Source organism: Podarcis cretensis, assembly GCF_951804945.1.
Source record: "Podarcis cretensis genome assembly, chromosome: 16".
Lineage (NCBI taxonomy): Eukaryota > Metazoa > Chordata > Lepidosauria > Squamata > Lacertidae > Podarcis > Podarcis cretensis.
The window spans coordinates 36,916,878-36,932,144 of NC_137186.1; the positions used below are offsets into that span (position 1 = coordinate 36,916,878).

Sequence of the window (15,267 nt, forward strand, 5' to 3'; positions counted from 1 at the left end):
TGAATTGTGCTCGAAAATGTACTGGGAGCCAATGTAGGTCTTTCAAGACTGGTGTTATGTGGTCTCGGCGGCCTCCCCCAGTCACCAGTCTAGCTGTCGCATTCTGGATTAGTTGTAGTTTCCAGGTCACCTTCAAAGGTAGCCCCACACAGAGCGCATTGCAGTAGTCCAAGTGAGAGATGCTGCCTCTGACAGTGGAGGGAGAGGTCTAGCATGTGACACCAGCTACAGCATTCAGCTTCCTTAGAACGTCACTTTTAAAAACAAATGCAGGCATCTAACCCTTATGATTGTGTCAGACCTCTCAAAGGTTAATGCCAGAGGCAGCTCCAGGAACACAGGAAGACCTGGTGGTCAGTCCAAGTAGGACAGAATCAAGTGCAAGGTTTAAAGCAGGCAGGCATCACAATCCAAGGCAGAAGTCAGGAGAAGCAAAGAAGGCTCCTAAGCAGTTTTCCTCCCCTGCCACAGAGACCAGTTGCTTTGAAGTGATGGCTTTATAAGGCTTGGTTGGCAGGCATTGGCCACTCCAGGTCAGCTGACAGATTCTAAAACCAGTGAGCAATTCCAACAGTCGTGGATGATGACAAATCCAGTACAGTGGTAAAAGGTAAAGGTAAAGGTACCCCTGCCCGTACGGGCCAGTCTTGACAGACTCTGGGGTTGTGCGCACATCTCACTTAAGAGGCCAGGGGCCAGCGTTGTCCGGAGACACTTCCGGGTCACGTGGCCAGCGTGACATCGCTGCTCTGGCGAGCCACAGCCGCACACGGAAACGCTGTTTACCTTCCCGCTGGTAAGCGGTCCCTATTTATCTACTTGCACCCGGAGGTGCTTTCGAACTGCTAGGTTGGCAGGCGCTGGGACCGAGCAGCGGGAGCGCACCCCGCCGCAGGGATTCGAACCGCCGACCTTTCGATCAGCAAGCCCTAGGCGCTGAGGCTTTAACCCACAGCGCCACCTGCGTCCCCTGCAGTACAGTGGTACCTCAGGTTAAGTACTTAATTCGTTCCGGAGGTCCATTCTTAACTTGAAACTGTTCTTAAACTGAAGCACCACTTTAGCTAATGGGGCCTCCTGCTGCTGCCGTGCTGCCGCCGCACGATTTCTGTTCTCATCCTGAAGCAAAGTTCTTAACCTGAAGCACTATTTCTGGGTTAGTGGAGTGTGTAACCTGAAGCGTATGTAACCTGAAGCGTATGTAACCCGAGGTACCACTGTAGAACAACATCCAGAGGCAATCAGATTGAGGAAGACTGCCTCGATGATTAAGAGGTCCTAAGAAAATTCTCTTGCTTTGCATTTTTTTAAAAAAAGAATGGGGGATCACAAGGAGTAAGTGGAGACAAGGGCAACATAGAAGCTCATTTATGTTTCTTATAAGAATGTTAGATGGGCTCAGAAAAGGCCCTTTTTATTTTTAAGGAGAATCCCAGCATTTTTATTAGACTTTATCGGAAGCCTCATGAACTTAGCAATAAACAAGGTTGTCACATCAAGCAGAATATCGAAAGCTGCCTCTGATAATCTCCCTGGCTCAGTCAAAGCCCATTAATTGCCCTGTCTGTACAGCTGGTGCCCAGAGAAGTAAAAATCTATATGCCTCCACCGGCTTCATTAATGACTTCTAATAGTAATAATGATCTTTGATGCTGGGTATTTCCTGGGGATTAATGACTGGGTACATCTTATCGACTCTGGGATTGTGCCTCTTTGCCTTCTAGTCCTCTGAACCGGCCATTAATCCACGAGGAAGGCCCGTTGAGTGAAAAAAAATTGCTTTGAAAAAACAGGCACAATGGTCTGCTGCTCTCTGCATTGCTCTTATGGGGTAGCAATTAAGGGATAGCAAAAGTAGCCCCCCCTCCAGATGTTGTTGGATTCCCATCACCCCTGACCATTGGCTGTTCTGGCTGGGACTGGGGGGGATTTGGAGGCCAACAGTATCTAAAGGCTACCATGTTGGTTGCACCTGCTGCAATTCCTTTATCACAGGGTTTTTATTTATTTAGTTAGTTTTTTTAAAAAAGCCACACACAATTATCTAGTTAGTTCATGGGGTATATGGGGTGTTAGGGGAGAGATGGGACACGGGTGGTGCTGTGGATTAAACCACAGAGCCTAGGACTTGCCGATCAGAAGGGCAGCAGTTCGAATCCCCCGAAGGGTTGAGCTCCCTTTGCTCGGTCCCTGCTCCTGCCAACCTAGCAGTTCAAAAGCACGTCAAAATGCAAGTAGTTACCACTCTGGTGGGAAGGTAAACGGCGTTTCCATGCGCTGCTCTGGTCCTCCAGAAGTGGCTTAGTCATGCTGGCCACATGACCCGGAAGCTGTACGCCGGCTCCCTCGGCCAATAAAGCGAGATGAGTGCCGCAACCCCAGAGTCGGCCACGACTGGACCCAATGGTCAGGGGTCCCTTTACCTTTAGAGGAGAGATAGTGCCTCTGGTGGGGACATGTTGTGCTCCTTCTGAGGTAGTTTGCCCACCTTTGATTCCCACCCTTCACTCAGCTCTCACCTGTGGCTCCCAGAAGCTGTCAGCATGCAACATCAACCACAATTCGGGAAATAGCTTCGATTGAGTCGCTAAACCAGGCTGAGGGTAGCTGATGGGTCCCAGACCCTCAGTGAGGGACTTCCCCTGCACATGAAGACAAGCTCCGGACGAGACCAGCAGTGGGGCCAGCGGTTAAGAAGGTGGTTTTTGCATGTGCTGGGAAGAGAAGTAGGAAGTTGAGGCTCTGGGAAGGTAGCCCACCTAGGAGAAGGAAATCTCTGATCCCAAACCTCTGCTGCCTTGTGGCTATATGCTCATTCATGGGAAAGGCTTCAGGAGTGAATCCTGACAAAAAATCCGTACCCGCCGCCTTTAAATACTTTAAAACATACAAAAAGTTAAAATCCTTGAACAGGTTAAAAGTTGTGCCAGCATTTCTAAGCATCTGAGTTGGCTTGCCTAAACAAGAATTTTTTTAGCGGGTGCAAGAGTTCAGTGAAGGCACCTGCTTGGTAGCAATAGGCAGGGAGTTCCCAAGTGTAGGTGCTGCCACGCGAAATGACCGAGTTCTTACCAATTTGGAACAGGTATTATGTGGCAGCTGTGGCAGTGCCTGTTTGGCTGATCAAAGTGGTTGAGTGGGTGCATCTGCAGAAAGGCGATCTCATAGGTAAAATGGTCCCAAGTTATTAAGGGCTTTGTGTACTAACAGTAACACCTTGAATCTCAGCAGCAGATCAGCAACCAGGGCAGGTCTCTGAGCATGGGTGTTATTACATGCTCACAAGGCCTCACTCCTGGTCAGCAGGAGTTGTGCTGCAGTAACATTCTGCACCAACTATGCAGGGAAGTCCTGCTTAGAGTGCATTGTAGTAATCCAGTGGTCTAGCAGAGAGGAGGATGGAGGCAAAGCTAGCACAAGTGACTCTGCTGGCGCTGACTCTGGCACTGCTTCGTCTCTGGGCTCCTTGCATGCTTCCTTGCCAGTCTCAGTGGTCACCAGTGACTGCTGGCCTGGAGAAGAGAGAGGGGCAAAATGACAGGGCTCTACAAACACCCGAAGGGCTGTTTCACAAAGGAGGGCAATAGCTACCCCAGAGGGCAGGACTAGATCTGCTGGGGGGTTAAATTTCACATGATTTGATAGTGGAAGCAATTTCTTAGAGAAACAGTGGCCTCTCCCTTGCTGGAGGTCTTCTTCAAGCAGAGGCTGGACAGCCATCAGTTGAAGATGCTCTGGCACTCAGTTTCCTGCATTGTGCAGAGGGTTGCACCTAAAGGCACACTTTATAATTCTTTGGTGCCTGACAAAGGGCTGAACCCTAATAAATAGCCAATCTTGCAAGTTACACTGACATAAAATGGCAAAACTTGCAGCTCTTCCTAAGAAGCCTCAATAGGAAACCGCAGAGGCAGGCAGGGACCAGGAAATTGAAATTACCCCTGGCAAATTGTTGCCCCTGCTTTACCTTTGGAGGATGCCTTGTGAAATGTGTGGGGTGTGTGTGTGTGTGTTGCTAAATCTTTAGTTTTCCAAAGCTCAGCCCTCTCCCCTGGGTCTATACATGCTGAATCCCAGAGATTAGAGGTCCTAATGAAACTTGACTCTGATGCACACACATGCTGGACCTGTAAATACATACCGTATTTTTTGCTCTATAAGACTCACTTTTTCCCTCCTAAAAAGTAAGGGGAAATGTGTGTGCGTCTTATGGAGCGAATGCAGGCTGCGCAGCTATCCCAGAAGCCAGAACAGCAAGAGGGATTGCTGCTTTCACTGCGTAGCAATCCCTCTTGCTATTCTGGCTTCTGAGATTCAGAATTTTTTTTTTTTCTTGTTTTCCTCCTCCAAAAACTAGGTGCGTCTTGTGGTCTGGTGCGTCGTATAGAGCGAAAAATACGGTACATACGTTGATGGATATTGTCATCTGTACAGACATCAGATGGACTGCAGGGCACTTTTTCCTAACATATCTTGAACCAAAAGAACAAACACCTTCCTATTGTTATTTTTTAAAACAGTGCAGGCTTCACTACTGCAGAGGCAAAATGAATAACACAAAGAACAGGTGGAGCAGCATTTTCTTGGGATGGGGTGGGGGGAGGGTCCCTGCCAAAGCCTCTGTTGCTCTTTATCCTGGGGGGTGGGGTTAAAGGATTCAACATGCCTTTGCAGTGTTTTGGGCCTCATGGGCAAAACCAGTGTCACCATTGTCACTAGCCCCAGGGGCCAGCCAAGGGTTTGGGTTTTTCTTCCTTTTAAAGTTTTCATGTGAAACGTTATTTGTGCAATTTCACTGCCACCATCAAGGGTATTAAAATTGCTTTTTAAAAAAACTAAATCATATAAGGTAGCTAAAACCCCTAGCAAATGCAAGAGGAAATTAGTTTGATCAAGCTGGGAGGGAGCAGCTATAGCCAGGAAGAGGTCATTTATCCTTCCTGAAATTCCAATTTCGCTTGGATTGTCTGCTGTTTCTCCCCTTTGTGATTTGCTTATTGATCTCACATCGCCCTTGAGCTTATTAATTTCCCCCATGTGTTTATTTAATTGGCTTGTTGCGATTGCTAATCAGTGGCACTATTGATCTCCCCCTCCCCTAAACGTATGCCAGTGTGGTTGTTGTTAATGCATGCCATTTTTCTTTTCTTCGTTTGAGTATGGTAAACGTCTCAGTTGGCATATCTACGTTACTCATTCTCGAAAAAGGGAAACTAGTTTCCAACTTGTGTTCCGCTCTCTTATTTCCCTATCAAGAAACTCAACGAATTGCTTTGTGCAGCGCTGTGTAAAGAATGTCCTCGAGCTTTTGCAGGCTGCAAATGCTGGGTGGCATTTTGCAAGGTTTCTTGAGGGGCAGGAGAGAGTTGCAATATTCTCAAGGCCAAGAGGCTTAGTGGTGAAAACAACGGAGGCAGCATCTTCCTCATCAGTGAAGGCTGGTCCCTTAAAGCAAACGGGTCACTGCCCTGCCAGCTTGAATCTGCCCCCAGCCCACACAGCTGTCTCCTTACTTGTATCCAGTTGAGGAGCTAGCCCTGCTTGCTGAATTCCTCCTCCTCCATCTCTGTCTTGCCCTTTGTGAAACTCAGCAGGGAGGAGGATGGGAATGATTTTGCCTGTCCTTGGCTCTGGTTCCACCTGCTGCTGGCCTCCTTGCCTTCCACCCTACTGGCCACCTGACCCCCTGAAACGCTTCTTGCTTTTCCCACCACTTCAAGCGGCGTGAAGCTGCTGAAACAAGCCTGCAGTTGGGGCAGTGCCCTGTTCCCACCAAAATGCCTTAATCAGTGAAAAAAGAACGCTACATCATGACACAGTCAGGGGCTGAGGAAGGGGCGGCGGTGGGGGTGGGTCACCCTGAGTGTCACCACTGCGGGGTGACAAAATGCCGGGCGGCACTTACCACGGGGCCTGCAGCGCACCTGAGCCACACATCTCTTCTGGGAGTGACGCAGCGGCTTGGGCGCCCACAGGCTCCGCGCTGCCCCAAACCGTCTGCCTGCCACCTCCCCCTCAGCTGTAGGGCGGCTGAGTGGGAAGAGGCAGGCAGACTCCTCGGAGGCCTCACAGAGCATCCTGCCCTGCTTGGCCCCACCCCACAGGCAGCTGGCCCTGCTCCTGGGCGCAGGGCACACACACGACCCCAGGCGCCCGATTGGCTTGCTCCACCGCTGAATGCAGTGGGCTCATCCACACTTTGGAGTTGAAGCTAAGCAAAACTCTTTGTATTTTCCACGCATCCAATAAGATTCAAATTGGGGGCAAGGTTGGATTTCTGCAAGGCACAGCTGCAGATCAATGGGACCCAGTGGAATTAATTGGTATACACTATACACAATAGCAATCAAAAGTGTGGGTGAGCCCAGTGTTGTTCTGGATGTATCATTGGCAGGGAATGGAAATATGGCAGCCCCAGGTAGCCCCGTGTGGGCTGCCGTCTTTTGATTTCAGCAGTGCCTCAATTGAAATGACACTGTGCTATGATGATATGGCAGTCTTCCAGCCGAGGCATTCTGGGGAAACATGGTGACTTGCCTCGCAGTGAATCGCCTGTGTGCCCCTTGAAGCATTGGGAAAAACCTTCCATGGAGGGTCTGCGGACTTTGAACAAAGGGTCACCAAGCACTCTTACCCAAACTACGGCTCCCAGGATATATTTGAAATGGGTCTGAACATGTGGCGTAGATACGCACAATATATATGTTGGTTTGAAATGTGTGAAAAGAGAAGTGTGTTCTAATCTGTTGTTGTTGTTCAGCTTTTTTGGTTTTTTGTTTTAAAGATCTTTCTTTTGTTCTGCATCTTTCCCCTCCCCTTCCCTGTGTCTTTTTGTTTTTGTTTCTGTGTATATTGCTTTGCTCTTCATCCAGAACACCTTGGACAGCATGCAGGTATTTCGGTCAGAAAATAAAACCTCTTCTTTGCCCCCTCCCCCTCAACTCCACACCAAAGCCAAATGAGTGCCCGCTGCCCACCCACCCCTTTGCATGAAATGCCCACGCAATAGAGCCCTTGTTCCAAAAGCATGTTTAGTTACTGATCCAGATACCACTGGGGGAGCCAGGTGAATCAAAGCCAGTGGTATTACCTGGTGAACTTGGCACAGAGAATGCTTTATTACTCTCATACTCTCAAGCCTGCATTTTGATTCTGAGTGCTTGCCCAGTAAAAATGATTCAAAAGTTTCGTGCAAAGTAGTAACTTCCAGGTGTTGCGTATGGATTTGTCTGAATTCAGATTATGTGGCCAGCTGGTTGGTTGACAAAGGGCTTATCCGCCCCTCTGTTCCCCCCCCCCCCCCGGGAAACCCAATCTTTAGCACTGAATCGGAACAAACGGCAATTGGGTTTTCAGCAGATTGCTGTTTGTTCTGATTTATCGCTAAAGAGCAGATTTTTCGGAGAGAAATGGAGGAACAAACTGCTTTCAAGGCCTGGGACAAGCAGAAGTCTAGACAAGCCCCAAATAAGAAGACATGGTTATCTCATTGTTTCAGTTGATAACAACAAGAAAGGTGTCGTTTTAACTGGGTCCAGATAGTGAGTCAAACACTGCCAGGGTGGCCCACCTACACATCACTACAGAAGAGGATGCAGGTTTGCATAAAATGTGCATATGGTGATTTAGATAAATACAGATGCAAATTTTAAAATGATATAGTACATTTTAACTTGGAATGGGCTGTGATCTGGTGCCCTATGTGCCTTCTTAGGCTGCACACGCACTACCTTTAGATCACAGTTACAGTTCCCGGCAACCCTCAACAAACTACAGTACCCAGAATTCTTTGAGGCAAAGAATGTGCCTTAAATGTGTGGCATGCATGCAGCCTTAGTCTGCTGTCCAGGAACTCACTACTGTTGGGCAACTCCAAGCCCCTTCTGTTCTGCATTCTTTCTCTTTAAACAGGACTTGGGCAGAACAGCTCTTCAGAGAGAGGGCACCTACAAACCAGAGTACCGTTCTTTGACTGCCTCTCAGATGGAGAACCATTCTCTGTAAAGTAGGGCACATTGCCTCCCTCGTTACCTGAGTCCCTAGAGAACTGCTGTCAGTCAGAGCAGACAATACTGTGAACAGAGAGTCTGACTTGGTCTCCAGCCCATTCTCTTAGATAGGGAGGGAGGTCACCTGCAGTGAGGAAAAAATTATATCCAGAAGAAAACATGGAAATAATATTAATGATTTACCTTACAAGATTGACATAAGTATTACTGAGATAATACATGCAAAGATCTTTGTATACTCCAAAGGATGAAGTTAGGGATGTGGAACTTGAGATGCAGATGCTACCAGGCTCCACCTTCCACCTTCCCTGATATTTGGCCATGCCAGCTGAGGCTGATGATGTCGAGCTGTAACTTGGAGGCCTCAGGTTCTCCATTCCGGATCTAGGGAAGGAGCTTTGGCTTCCCATAGAGCAGAGATGGGGGACCTGTGGCCCTCCAGATGTTGTGGGATTCCAACTCCCATCCAAAATGACCAACAGTCAGGGGATGGTGGAAGTTCATTAACATCTGGAAGGCCACAGGTTCCCCACCCCTGACTTAGGAGCAGGGCCACAGCTCAGTGGCAGAGCCCATGCTTTGTAGGGAAAACCATTCCAGGTTCAATCCCTGGCATCTCTAATTTTTAAAAATGATCTCATGTAGTCGGTGAGATGGAAAGACCTCTTATCAGACACCCTGGAGGGCCACCAACCCTCAAAGGAGACAGTCCTGAGCTACTTTGTCAGGGAGAGGGAATAAATTTTGGCATAACAGCCTCCACAGTCCATTGAATCCAATGTTGGAGTGAATCTCAATTCAGAAATTCCACCCAGGAAGTTGCTCCTCTCGCAGCTGTTTTGCCTGCTTCTGCTTCTGCATCAACTGTGACTATCCTAAAATGGATGTTTTGTTCCAGGTTTTAATGTCTGCCCTAGATTTCCAAAGGGGAAGCCCATCCATGGGAAACTCTTCCCCTCATTCAACGCTTGCCCTGCCTCAACACACCTCAGGCAAAATGAATCAAAGTGGAAAGAAAGGCTGATCTTGTGGAAAGATCAGTTTTTTGGGGTGTGCACCATGTGGGGGATGTTAGGGAAGTGATGCTTCCCCTGTCATGCGCCTTCTGGGGTAGTTTGCCACCTTTGGTCATCACCCTGCACTAGACCCTCACTTGTGGCTGCTAGAAGCTGTCAGCATGTGACAGCAGCCACAGTTTTGACTGGCTGGGTAAACCAGGTGAGGGTAGCCAGTGGGTGTCAAACCCTCAATGAGTTAGGGACTTCCCCTGCATATGAAGACAGGGTCTGGCAGATGGAGCAGACAAGACCAAGAGTGAGTCCAATGGTGAAGAAGGCAGAAGGGAAGTGAGGGGCAGATGGGGTCCATCAACCTGGGAAGGCAGTTTCTGCTGCGGTCCCTACACTCCTGCAGGGGGCTGCTGTCAAACCCCGGATCTCCTGTTTCTGGTGCTCCTTTTCCTCTTTGCAGTTGCTGCTTGTTCATCTGCCCTCTCTGGCCATTCATAGAGTGATGACAGGGAAGCAACTTCCTTCACTTGCCATTCCCTCTCTGGGTGGCTGCATAGATTGGACCCAGGGGCAAGTAAAGCAGGCTGCAGTGACCCAGAGGAGGAGGAGAAACAGCTGAGATCCCACACAAGGGAGCTGAGTTCAAACCTTGGTGTTCTGGGTTCGACTAAGAGATCTATTCCAAAGCTTTGCTTTTGTGGGTTCGGTAAAGAAAAATGGCACCACCAAAGCTTTTTCGCTTGAAGTTCATGCTGCTTCCTGTTCCAGCTGGAATTATTGAACAAAGCAATTCAGCAACATCTGGAAGTTATTCATTCATTGTTTGTTTAAAAAAAGGGGCTACTGAGCATTTTCTGGAGTGTGGACTCTTGAATATGTTCTGTTAGGGCCAATTCATAGCGTTGTTTTGGGACATGGTGTGGCGGGTGACTGGCAAGTGGTGACTGTAATAAAGGCCTCATAGTATCACATCAAAAGACCCATCTTAATCAGGTACTCGACAGCCAGACACCCTTGAAAGTGAGGCATAATGGGGATATAATCCTCCTCTTATCTGACCTCAACCCCTGGATGTCCTCTTCCTGAGCATAGAATCATAGAATTGTAGAGATGGAATGAACCTGAGGGTCATTTAATCCAACCCCCAGCAAACCAGTAATCTTATAAAAGGACCATGCTTACAGCTCAATCTTGACAAAGTCTACTCAGAAGTAAATCCAGTTGAATTCAATGGGGCTTACTCCCAGGTAAGTGGAGTTAGGATTGCAGCCTTTGCAGCCATGGCTAGCAAACACAGAGAACTCTAATCTGCATGAAGTTGTGAGAGTAAATCCCATTAAGCATTGATTTCACAGTGGAACGGTCACCTGGTTGCTTCACCACATGCCCAAACCACAGTTTATAAGTTCACCCTTCTCTTTCTGTGCACAGGGGCATGGTGAGCAGCAATCTAGGTGCTTAATGGTGTGACCAGATTGCCTCTTCATGGTGGATCTGGCATCCAGCAAACAGCTTTGCTGGCAAGGGCTGTAGCCTAACAACAGCTTAGCATATCCTTTGCTTTTATGGAACCCCAGTTCGCTTCCTGGAACTTAAGTGCCTAAGTCAGGCATAGGCAAATTTGGCCCTCCAGATGTTTTGGGACTACAACTCCCATCATCCCTAGCTAACAGGACCCGTGGTCAGGGATGGTGGAAATTGTAGTCTCAAAACACCTGGAGGGCCGAGTTTGCTATGCCTGGCCTAAGTTCACAGGGTTGTGATACCCTGGTCTCTTGAGGGAAGAGAGTGCTAGGCCAAATGGGCCCTTTCCCTCCTTTCTTCTAAAGGCAGTTCCTCATAACCAGGGCTGCGTGTGCCAAAACAAAACACCCAAATACTCTGCACCAATGTGTAGATTCAGATTCCACAGCCCATCAGAATTCATTCTTTTATCCATTAAGGGTACAATCCTATACCATCCTATGCACCCCATGATGGCTCATCTAACGGCCATAAGAATAGGGGGGGGGGAGTTAAATGGGGGTCACACCAGCTCCTTGATTCCTGATGCCCATGTGAATATGCCAGCACCCTGCCCACCCCAAGGGAAAAGCCACAACATGTTATCTCCTAATGTTGTGACCCCACGTGCCGTGATCTCAGTTTTGGTGTTCTCCCTTTGCCCAGGCTAAGGTCCGTGAGCTAGAGGAGAAATGTCGGACACAAGGCGAGCAATTTAACCTCCTCTCCAAGGAACTGGAAAGGTTTCGGCAGCAAGCTGGGAAGATTGATCTCCTGACGAGTAACTCGTTGGCATCCACGGATATCCCTGGCTCACCTAGCAAATCCCTGTCCCAGTTCATGAACGGAATTGCCACATCCTTAGGCAAAGGTAAGAGCTGAGTGCTTTGGTCCGTAGAATGTCTAGAAAGATCTGCCCATTTCTGGAATACAGTGATACCTTGGGTTACATACGCTTCAGGTTACAGAGGCTTCAGGTTACAGACTCCGCTAACCCAGAAATAGTGCTTCAGGTTAAGAACTTTGCTTCGGGATGAGAACAGAAATCGGGCTTCGGCTGCACGGCGGCAGCAGGAGGCCCCATTAGCTAAAGTGGTGCTTCAGGTTAAGAACAGTTTCAGGTTAAGAACGGACTTCCGGAATGAATTAAGTACTTAATCCGAAGTACCACTGTAGTACCGGAAGCTAGAGCAAATCAATGCCATCATGTGTTTCGGAATATCGACGAGTGGTTCATATATAATGCCAAACCATAGTTTGGCATTTCCCCAGTCTGGAGTCCTTCGACTCCCAGCAGCACCAGCAGCAGGGTGAATGGTCAGTGACAATGGGAGCCGTAGGCCAACAGCATCCAATGGACATCAGACTGAGGAAGGCTATACGTCATGAACAAACAGACCAGAGCTGCTCCCTCCCTCCTTCCCTTACACCAGGCAGCATGATGAAGTTGATGGAATTCAGCTTTTAGATCTCCCTCTCCCTCTCTCAACCCCCTGTTGAGTGGACCAGGACTGGAAGCTAGAATCTGACCCCATTCTGCAATCCTGTTTTTCAAGGCAAACACCAATCATAGCTTTCTGTTCCAGACAAAATGGCAAGTGATGGGTGGGGAAAGATTGCTGTGTGCAAGGGGAAGAGGGTCATGAAGTAGGGACAGGATGAGCCCAGGGTGCCTTGTTTTTCGTTAGGGTGACCACATAGAAGCATCGCCCCCCAAATGTAAATGCATTCCCCACATAAGAGGACAAAAGAGAAAGCAGGCTTGCATAAAATGTGTGCATCTGTTTTTTATTATGCAAATTATAAAGTTGCAAATTATGCAAATGTTGTAATTTAAATATCATACCATAGAGAGGGAAGACTGTGACCAGGTGATCTCTGTCTCCTCATTCTGCTGTCTGGGTGCTTATGCGTAGTTGATGGGCAACCTCCATTCTCCTGCTCTTTCCCTTAAGGCTCTTTCTCTTTAAATAGAGGGTTCCTTCTGACGGAGAACTATTCTCTGATCGCCCTTCCGACAGAGAAATGTTATCTGTAAAGTCAGACCCAGAACCCTACTGTCCATTCACATAACGCCAGATCATGTCATTGCATCCGTAGCAGCCAAGAGACGCTCAATGAAGTTGAGTGAATCAGTTTTCCTTCTTGAGAATAGTCATGTGTTCTTTGAAATGTACCACTTCAGACATCAAGGGAAACAGTTGTTTGTGTGAATGGTAAGAGGCTGGGCTGTGCCCTTGAGCTCTGATCATGCCTTGCTTGACTGGATGGAGGACAGGTAGAAAGGGGTGTGCGAATGTGTGTACAAAGTAGCACAGAGGTAAAAATTAGCATTCATTGTTCCACCCACCAGTGGTGCATGTCCCTTGCCATGTTTTCCCCAGGGAGGGGGATTGTGGCCCTTAAGGTGGAAAAGGCCCTCCAACCCAGTGTAAAATTTGCAGTTGTCTATTCCCTTTGCATTTTTAGAGACCAGAGGAAGTATTATAATTGTCACGGTCTGGTCTACAGGTGATCAAAGTCCCGGCTGAGGACGTCGGGACCGGGGTGGGAGCAGGAACGGGAGTCCAGAAGCCAGGAGCCAGGAAGTCTAAGGGTCAGAGAGCCAGGAGTCAAGAAGCCAAGGGCCAGGAAGCAAGGAGTCATGAAGTCAAGGGTCCGAGGATCAAGAGTCAAGGAGTCAAATGCAGCAAGGCAGGGAGCGTGTTGCTGTGGCAAAGAGCCGAAGGGAAAATGCTGACCTTATATCCCACCAGGTGCTGTGAGTTACCAATCAGCCTCACCTGTGGGGCCGCACCTTGCCTCTTCAGAACAAACTTAGGAAGGCCCCAGTCCTGCAAAGTCCTATTGGTCACAGGGCCTGGCTCCTGCACGCACTCTAGACAATAATCTAGAAATTGAAGAGGAACATTGCAGGGTCATCATTCCCTCTGTTCCCACTTCTACTTTCTCTTGCCTTGCTGATTGTAGTGTTCCTTAAGTTGTACATTTCCTAAACCATCACCTAAAAGCAGCGGTGTAGCTAGCCGCTCGGGTGCGCGTGTCCTGCAGCCGGGGGCAGGGGAAGCCACCCATGGGGGGGGGCGCTGCATGGAGCCTCTCCGCCGCCACCCCCTCAGCTGTAGGGCGGCGGCAGAGGGGGAGGTGGAGGGCAGGCGCATGTCCCACGCTGCCATTTCAGGCAGCGTGGAGCCCACAGGAGCCCAAGCCCCCATGTCTCTCCCAGTGCCAGCCACATTTCGTTACGTTTGTTGACTGAACTAAAAAGTTTCATGAGCCCATTTTTTTTTTTTTAAAAAAAGGAATCTCATATTTTTGTCATTTTGTCACCCCCTCAGTGATGACACCCGGGGCAGACCGCACCTCCGCACCCCCTTCCTCTGCCTAAAAGCTTTTGTTTGGATCATCTGGGGTGGTGGTGGGGCTTTTGCTGAGGCTTTTCTGTCTTGCCAATAGTAGCTACTGCTAACTAGCAGAGCCTCGTCTCCTTAGCTTGCTTTTAAGTGCATCAATAATTTCCAAAGGTCACAGCTGCATCGCTGGCTGGAGGGTTACCCGAGGACACTTGGAACCATTCCAGTGTGCCAATTTGCACACGTAGTTCTGTCTCCACAGGCCCTTGCCCTCTGATGAGGCTTGGTGCTGGCAAGTTGGGCCAATTCAGATGTCACATGTGCATGTGCTTATTATTGAACAAACGCTTCCAGTTCAACTACAAAGCTGTGTGTTGTTGAGGAGGTTTCCCTATTATTTTCCTTAAAGCTAGCAGACATCTGATATTGGATTTCTGGGTGAGTTTAAATAAACATGCATGTATCTGGCTTGACCCTTATATGAAGTCGTGGGCAGAGCCTGGAAAGGCTCGTTTTAAAAAGGAACTAGTCCAAATTCAATTTGTCTGAAAAGTAACTAATTCCAACTAACACTCACCCTTTTACAAAATGATTTTGTTCTGTGCACGTTTCAATTCAAGTTCATCCTCTGTGAGTTGAGGCAGGGGTGAAATTAAGCATTCAGAACACTACAAACTGCCGCAGTGGAAAGCATCAAAACACACACACACACACAATGCAATGTGAATAGTTTGATTTATTTCCCCTCAATGATTGTGAATTTTAAAGGCCCAAAGAGTCTATAAACAGTTAAAAACACACACACGTGAGAATGAGCTCGTTCAGAGCATAGCTGTCAACCTTCCCTTTTTTTACGGGAAATTCCCTTATTCCAGTGCTGTTTCCCGCTGCTTCCTGTTGCTATCCCAGATTGTTAGATATCCCGTAGACTGTCCCCGGGATAGGTGAGGCTGCTGATCGCTTATTTTCAAATCTGAAAGTTGACAGCTATGGTTCAGAGTCCTACCTTGAAACGAACTTCATTCATGTTTAGGTCACCTGGCAACTATGGGAACTGCTTTCAGATATCTTTGAGCTGATTTGGTGCACTTTGTTATACTCAACCTAGTTTAATCCAAAATCTGCTTGTGGGAAACATTCCTGCTTCTGTGTATACAAGGAAACCTTACTGGGCCATACCCAATGCCCAGCAGATATTCCTGATCATATGCAGACATCTGAGCAACCATCATTTCGGATTTAATAGATTTTTACCCTGCTCTTCAAATAGAATTTACCGGGATGACCAAACACAATGCCTTGCTGGAGGTATCTAAGTGGAGGTTGAAAGAAACTCTGTCAGGGATGCTGTAGTTGGGGGATTCCTGCACTGAGCAAATGTTGGATCCTTGC

General features: G+C 48.2%; 1 protein-coding gene across 15 annotated transcripts in view; it reads left to right on the plus strand.

Annotated features, from left to right (window-relative positions):
• Positions 1-15,267, plus strand: part of RIMBP2 (RIMS binding protein 2) — a 187,907-nt gene that overhangs the window by 112,948 nt on the left and 59,692 nt on the right. For 9 of the 15 annotated variants that reach the window (XM_079956387.1, XM_079956382.1, XM_079956383.1 and 6 more), the window contains 2 exons: positions 6,873-6,893; positions 11,189-11,393. In XM_079956387.1, coding sequence (XP_079812513.1) covers positions 6,873-6,893; positions 11,189-11,393 — 226 coding nt within the window. The remainder of the gene's footprint in view (positions 1-6,872; positions 6,894-11,188; positions 11,394-15,267) is intronic. The other 6 variants (XM_079956376.1, XM_079956378.1, XM_079956389.1 and 3 more) reach the window with 1 other exon arrangement.